This window comes from Propithecus coquereli, unplaced genomic scaffold, assembly GCF_000956105.1.
Source record: "Propithecus coquereli isolate 6110/MARCELLA unplaced genomic scaffold, Pcoq_1.0 Scaffold595, whole genome shotgun sequence".
Taxonomy (NCBI): Eukaryota; Metazoa; Chordata; class Mammalia; order Primates; family Indriidae; genus Propithecus; species Propithecus coquereli.
In genome coordinates this window covers 190,032-197,904 of record NW_012151896.1, presented here as the reverse complement: position 1 = coordinate 197,904, position 7,873 = coordinate 190,032, and the positions used below count along the sequence as shown (strand labels likewise).

The window sequence follows — 7,873 nt, the reverse complement described above, 5'->3', positions numbered from 1 at the left end:
CTCGAACTCCTGAGCTCAAACAATCCGCCCGCCTCGGCCTCCCAGAGAGCTAGGATTACAGGCGTGAGCCACCGCGCCCGGCCTGTTCTAGCTTTTAAAACTTGATCTGTCCTAGCATTTTCCTATATATTAATATATTTCTCTATCCCAGATGTTGGAGAAATTGTTAGCAAGCGACGTAGTGAGAGATTTCCCTTTCCTACTACAGTCTAGCAAAAAAAAAAAAATTAAAGGTTTAACTATCATTGCTAATCCAGATCTACATGGGATTAAAAGTACAAGCAAGCAGGGCTCTGGCTGCCAGGCAAGGCAGTGCAGCTACTGTTTACTTCTGATTATGGAACAGGGTATAGATAAAAATCAGTAATAATATAACCTCATTTTAGTCAATCTGTATACAATCTGGTTCATAGTGGACACCTGGTTCTCATTTCAAACTGTAGTATAGGTACCAAAAAGCAGAATGCCAGAAAAGGAGAGTGCAAAATGATTCCTTTCAGAAGCCCAGGCACTTACTGAAAATTTAAGGGAAGGATTTGAGATTCCTAAATGACTGATAATCACATAGGTGGCAACTACAACATAATGAACCCATCAACAGGAAAAAGGAACATAGTTCTCCTTTTTTAAAGTTTCTTCAAAATAGAAAGGTCACAGGACACATCACAACAATGCAGCATACCGAATTTCCTTATTTATTAAAGAACAGAAATAAATTTTGCTTAAATTTTAAAGAATGACATTAAGACTTAGTTTATCTTTCCACTGAATAAAATTGAGAAAAAAGCTGGCTTTCAGGTCATATATTTATTTATAAAAATAAAATGGATCAACAAAGTTATCACATTATTCTGCATGCTAACAGGATTTCCCAAGCCCATGAGAGATACCATTTCTTGAGCAATAAAAAATGACTTCCTCAACAATGTAAAGATAGGAAACCTTTCAATCCAACTTCAAGGTCTTCATCACTAGTTCCACCTCACAAGCTAGTGGGATGTATCTGTGTCACAGCTGAACCCCTTAGTAAAGAAAGCTTGAGAAGACACTAAACAAGGATGTTACTCAAGATGATGATTGGTTAAAATTATAAAGCAACCATCTTTTGGCCTGCAAATAGTCAATGTTAGAAATCTCCACCACTGGGGATCTGCTCCCCATGACAATATTATTCTGAATCCAGGATAATTACAAACACATGGCGTCTTTTTCCTGCATGCTTTCTTGGCCCAAACCCTGTATGACAACATGTACAATTTACAGGATGGGTCCCGTTCTCACACAGGATAGGTAGGGAGTATTACCAATAATAAAGAATAAAAGTTATACAACATTGATTATTATAAATTATATTTGTTCATATCCACCCCCATTCTCAATATGTTCGGATTCCTTCCTGCAGAAAACATGAGTTTCCTATATAACACCAAGTACATCATTAATGATGGTTAGAATGAGCTGTAGAGACCTTGATTCTGAAGACATGTATGTGCAGGTGAGATGCAATCTGATTGCAAACACTGACACAATAGCGGATCAAATCAAAGAAAGAGAAGACCTGGAAAGAAAAGAGACTATTAGATCCATAGCACCTGCTTAGGCCCTCCCTAAGATTCCTGAAAGTGAAGAGGAGTGGCCTCTGACTTTCTTCTCTCTCCAGATTCACCTTCTATTCTATACAATTTAAGAACTCAATTTCTTCATGATCTTTCCTTTATACTATGGATCAACAAACTCTTTCTTAGAGACAGATAGTAAATATTTTAAGCTTTGTGGGCCATACTGTCTTTGTCACAACTGTTCAACTCTGCCATTGTATTAATAGCATGAAAGCAGCCACAGACAATACATAAATGAATGGCCATGGCTGCGTTCCAGTAAAACTTTATTTACCAAAACACCCTGTGAGCCCACTGGGAATAGTCTGCTGGCCCATGCTTTACACCGTTAGAAATTTGGAATTTATGAGCCCTGCCTGATGTAGGGAAGACTGATAAGAATAACGCAAAAATGGCTCAAATACAAAGCTACAAGGAACTCTCAGAAAGCCCCATATGCAGATTTCTGACATTCTAAAACATTACAATTAGATCTCTCAGGACTGGGCCACTGAAATAAGAAAACAGGTAGCCTCTAAATCATGAAATAAGATATAGTACAATACCTACCAGGGCAATCCAAAGTACAATATATTCATCAATAAAGCTGTTAAAATACTGGTCCAGAAACAAAAGTGCTGGACCTATAAATGCTGTGTCATGCAAATGCATTTCACTTTTCGTCATGTGTGCAACCTATGAATAAAACAGAATAAATGATGTAGGCATTTTCATATTAGAGCAATTGTGAGCTACACAGTAAATCAGTATTGTGTTCAAGTATCAAGCTTCAAAAATTATTTAGCTCACAAAAGATGCTTTCCACAAGGAACCTTAAGTTGAATGTTCAGATTGAGAATGAAAAGTGTAGATAAACTGAACAAAATTAAACAGTAGATAAAAGGGTGAAAAGTTGTAGAGGTTCAAAGAACTGGTAACCTCAAATTGTAGCTTCACAAAATAGTAAAAAGAGCTCCCATGTCGATGTCAAGAGATTGTGACTGGAGGAGAGCAAATTCTAGGACTGCTTAGGAAGCTACAGAGTGAAAACTATGGCCATAAAACCACAATAAGATGAAGGTGAAAAACAGAACAAATAAAACTTAGCTGCTTACCACAAGCTTATTAGTGATCTTAGCAGATACAAAACCAAATGTCAGTATATAAAGACAGGGATGCTTTTCAAAAAGCTGAACCGCTGATTTCTTGTAGATCATTGCAGCTAATGTAATCACTGATCCAATATGGAGAAAAGGAGAAAGGACACTTGTTCCCTGCAGAGTGAAGAGAAAAGTTAAGAGTATTCAATACTCATCAGATACTACATAGAACTGCTATAAAATAGTTCCAACTCAAACTTTCAAGAACCGCATGGTGCCTGATAGCCAGCAATTTCTGTAAACCAAGCACTAGAATAGCTAATGAAAAGCAGCAGCATGAATTGGATAGGCACAAACTGAGGAGTTTACTTATATAGGCAGGCTTATTTTTACAAAGCAGATCATACTTTTAAAAAATGTATGTGCAAAAGTATGTGTATGGACAAAAATATACATATATAAGCATATAAATGCACGTAAGGATTTATTAAACTGAGGAAAAAATTATATTTTTTAAAGACTAAGCAGAAAGTCCAAATTAACAAATGATTTTATAGATTTCAAATGAAAAACAAAGTGACCACAAAACCAAGTCCTAGTGTAAACAATTATTGAAAATCTTAAGATATACTCACTGCTATTGTTGATCCATTTTTGCCAACACCACCTGTGAAGATTACACGGAAGTAATTTGTACAGGAAAATATGGTCCCTGCTACAGTACAAAGTGCAGGAAAAATTTTCATTTGAATATTCAGCACTGGAATCTTTAATGAGTAGAGAGAAAGAACAATTATAATATATACAAACTAAGAAAACAGTCTACTATATGATTAATATTCTCAAATACTTGTCATTCCCTCCAGTTTAGTAAATACTTAAAGTAATGGAAGTTTCCTGCTCCTCTTCATTATAAGCAATAAAACAAGTCTCAGGAGATGAGGCTGTATAGAAATTAATCTCACTTCTGACATACACCTTTAAAAAAACACTGATTCATCTCCTTCACTTTGACCTGTGAGCAAGAAAAAATAAAAAAATAAGAAAACTAATTCAACTTCATTAACTTGTGTCACACTCTAAGTAAGGTTCACCTAATGCATCCCAGAGGTGAACCAGGGTGTCTTCTGGCCTTTTTATAAAAGGAGCGCATCTTGCCTTTTTTTGGTGCATTTTTTGAATTCTACCTCTAAATCTGTAGAACATTCCTAATTGTGAGAAAGAAGTATGGAGTATAAAAGTATAGAAATATTTGCAACTGGATTTAAAAATCTGCAAAGTGGAGAAAGGAAGAGAAAAGTTCTATTCAGAAGAGTACCCAAGTCCAAATTGTTAGAATACAGGCAGCTAGTAAAAGCAGAGGGCAACTAAGAAGGCATTCTGATAAAGGAGGAAAAAAACAGGTTGAGCACATCCAAAGAGGTAAAGCTCTACAATTGTGTATTCAAAATTTTAACACATAAGTTTACTTTTCAGAAAAGTAAAGAATGTATTCTTACAGTATACTGAAAACATGGATTGATTTGCCTAAAGTAAGGGGGACAGAGTGGACTGATATACATTTAATCTTGCAAACACAATATCCGTCTTTTAAAATGAAATATACAAATTTTTAAAATCATTTGAGATTCTCTTTTTTGTTTCCTCCTTAAGCTTTTTTTTTGGTCTCAAATTTTGTCCAATACAGACTGAAAAAACAGCAACAGTAAATAAATGATATATTCTAGTAAAAGAAAAAAAATGATTATAAGAACAAGATTCCAGAAGTCCATAATGGTTTGATAAGCAATGAGTTCTTACAATGAAAACATTTTAATTAGGGCTATTTACACTTTGTAGGGCTGTCATCTGTCTACATTTAAAAAATCAAATAGGAAATGTCACATTTCCTATTTTTTTTGTACATATAAAACTCCAGCAAAATTGGCAGACGTAAATCTTAACGTTTGCGTATTCCATCTCTTCAAAACTCTGAAGAACTTTGTTTACACAACTCAATGACCTCTTGCAAAACTGCAGCTCTAACAAAAAAATTGAAATCAACTGTTCACATTTCAAGTTGTACTATAGCAAACTTTAATTTTCTAAAATGAAATAGGGTAACCTAAAATCAAGTCCAGAACTTTATGGAGTATCCTAAATGGCCTTCCTTCCCTAAATCTCCAACCCCCTATAGCCCAAGTTAAAAACTTGTTTTTTAAATTTTTTAATTTCAAATTATTAAGGGGGTACAAATGTTTCAGGTTACATGGATCCTGGTTACACTGAGTCCCAGCTAAAGGTGTGTCCATCATCCAAATAGTGTTCACAGTACCCGTTAGGTAGGGTCCCCCTGAGTCTCCCGTCCTCCTGGTTGAATTCCACTGAGTTTTATTTTCCTCTGTGCACATGTGTGCTCATCAGTTAGTTTCAATTTAATAATGAGTATATGTGGTGTTTGTTTTTCCATTCTTGATACAGTTCGCTTAGGAGAATGGTCTCCAGTTCCATCCAGATTGTTGCAAATGGTATTAATCTTTTTTATGGCTGAGCAGTATGGTGTACAGACACATTTTATTAATCCACTCATGAACTGATGGGCACTTGGATTCCACATCCTTGCAATTGTGAATTGTGCTGCAATAAACATTCACGTACAGGTGTCTTTTTGATGAAAAGTCTTTTTTTCCTTTGGGTAAATTTCCAATAGTGGGATTGCTGGATCGAATGGTCTACTTTAGTTCTTTGAGGAATCTCCATACTGTTTTCCACAGAGGTTGTACTAATCTGCAATCCCACCAACAACATATAAGTGTTCCTTTCTCTCTGCATCCATGCCAGCATTTATTGTTTTTGGACTTTTTGATAAATGCCATTCTAACTGGGGTAAGGTGATATCTCACTGTGGTTTTAATTTGCATTTCCCTGATGATTAGTGACGTTGAACATTTTTTCATATGTTTATTGGCCATTTGTCTTTCTTCTTTTGAGAAATTTCTGTTCATGTCTTTTGCCCACTTTTTAATAGAGTTGTTTTTTCCTTGCTGATCTGCTTGACTTCTTTGTAGATTCTGGTTATTATATTAGCCCTTTATAGGCTGTGTAGTTTGCAAATATTTTCTTCCACTCTGCAGGTTGTCTATTTGCTATTGATTGTTTCCTAAGCTGTGCAGAAGCTTTTTAGTTTAATCAAATCCCATTTATTTTTTCCATGCCTCCCCCCCATTTATTAATTTTTCTTGTTGTCATGATTGCCACTGGGGTCTTTTTCATAAATTGTTTGCCTCTACTGGTATCTACAACAGTTTTACCTACATTTTCCTCTAGAATTCTTACGGTTTCAATACTTAGATCTAAGTCTTTTATCCAACTTGAATTAATTTTTGTGAGAGGTAGGGGTTGTGTTTCATTCTTCTGCATGTGGCTATCCAATTTTCCCAACACCATTTATTGAACAGAGGTTCTTTTCCCCAGTGTACACTGTTGTCTGCTTTGTCAAAGATCAGTTGATTGTAGGTAGATGGCTTTATATCTGGGTTCTCTATTCTGTTCCATTGGTCTATGTCTGTCTCTATTTTTGTACCAATATCATGCTGTTTGGTTACGTAGTAAAGGAGAAAGTCAGCACCAGGATTGCTTTGAACTCCAAGAGATTTTTCTGCTCTAGTTCAGAAAACTACAGACATTGCATTTTAAATCCAATGCACCTGGCTGATATTCAATACTGTGGCTAGTTTCCTTGTTCCCAGCCTCTCCTGCTATCCCTCCTACTTTTCCCTCTAAAAAAGAGAAAGGACTACTCTGGCGAAGGGGAAAATATTACACTCCTCTAGATTTCAAAAGAAGCAAAGCATTATTCTATTACAGGGGCATCCCTATTTTAGGGCCAGGGTACTGAATGGGTGCCAACTCTGTATAACAGTAATTTATACCATGAATGAACTGAATGAGCATCACAACTCTATTTATAATTTGGTGAAACTGCTTTAGAATCATAAAAATTGTTGCCTTTTGAAAGAAGGAGGAATAAACACAAATGTTAAAAATGCCAGGCAAATTAGTACACGGCTTGGCTCACAAAATAAGTAAGCAAGATACAGACCTAGGAGCAGGGTATCAAACATTCTTAGGGTTCTCATCACTTCTGTTATATATGAGTTATACACACCAAAACATAAGCTCCCAAGTGTAGGATTTTGTTTGAATTGATTTTTGCATTCTCTCTAGAACCCTGGTTGTTATAGATGCTCAATATACATTTGTTGAATGAAGATTAAGATCTTTTTTGCTCTATGTAGAATTCCTGTTTTTGGAGACTGTGAAGAAACATCTTGCCCCCATGTTAAGGATGAAAATGAAAATTAGCCACAAGAGAATATGAGGAAAGCAAGAAAGCTAGAGTTAGAGGAATTCTAAGCAAGGCTGACCAGGTGATCCCTTAAAAATTTGGCACCAACTGAAACACTTATAAAAAGTATGACAAGTGTTGCCATTTTCACCCCACATTCAAGATCAAAGAGGGTGGGCACATTCTGTCTTTCCCCTAGCTCACAAAGGGTGGGCACATTCTCTCTTTCCCAACCTTCCTCTTTCTGTCATCATCTTGTTGGTACTCATCAAAGGTGGTCAAAGTGCATCCACTCTACAGAAATAATCAAAGAGCTATACTGAAAACACCTTCATCTCAGGCCTACCTGAAGTTTCAGTAGTCTTCAAGACTTGGGAAGATTAAGAACTCCTGTGGGCCATGGTATCTGTTCTATAGCCAGGTGAAAACTCTCTAGATTCAGGCCATGAGAGTATGCAATCAAAAAATATCAATCTAATGTGATTCATTTTTTAAAAAGTTAGCGATGGAAAAAAAAAAATCTTCCTCAGCACCTTTACCAGATTACGATGGATATATTTTGGTCGAATAGTTTGGATTGATGCAGATTAATATCAGTTATTAAACTGTTAGACTAGTTTTCTTATAAGCACAATAAAATGTTCTTATAGGCTTTGTAAATTTGAGCAGAAATAGAAAGCATCATTTTGAGATTAGATACTTTCTTCCAAAGAATGCAGGAATGCCTATTTGTAATCATATTAATATAAGTGAATTCCACCAAAATACAGCAAATGTTAGCATAATCACTGTGTCTACTAATTTACTAAATGTTAAAGGAAAATCACTATGTCTGAGTTATTTAAGTG

The 7,873-nt window shown here is 35.7% G+C and overlaps 1 protein-coding gene across 4 annotated transcripts in view; it reads right to left on the bottom strand.

Annotated features, from left to right (window-relative positions):
- Positions 1-680: 680 nt before the first annotated feature.
- The window catches only part of CEPT1 (choline/ethanolamine phosphotransferase 1), a 43,843-nt gene continuing 36,650 nt past the window's right edge, over positions 681-7,873 (bottom strand). For 3 of the 4 annotated variants that reach the window (XM_012659022.1, XM_012659021.1, XM_012659023.1), the window contains exons 6-9: positions 3,334-3,465; positions 2,714-2,872; positions 2,169-2,294; positions 681-1,558 (exon numbers count right to left, since the gene is read on the bottom strand). In XM_012659022.1, the coding sequence (XP_012514476.1) occupies positions 1,439-1,558; positions 2,169-2,294; positions 2,714-2,872; positions 3,334-3,465 (537 nt within the window). In that variant the 3' untranslated portion in view covers positions 681-1,438. The remainder of the gene's footprint in view (positions 1,559-2,168; positions 2,295-2,713; positions 2,873-3,333; positions 3,466-7,873) is intronic. The other variant, XM_012659024.1, reaches the window with a different exon arrangement.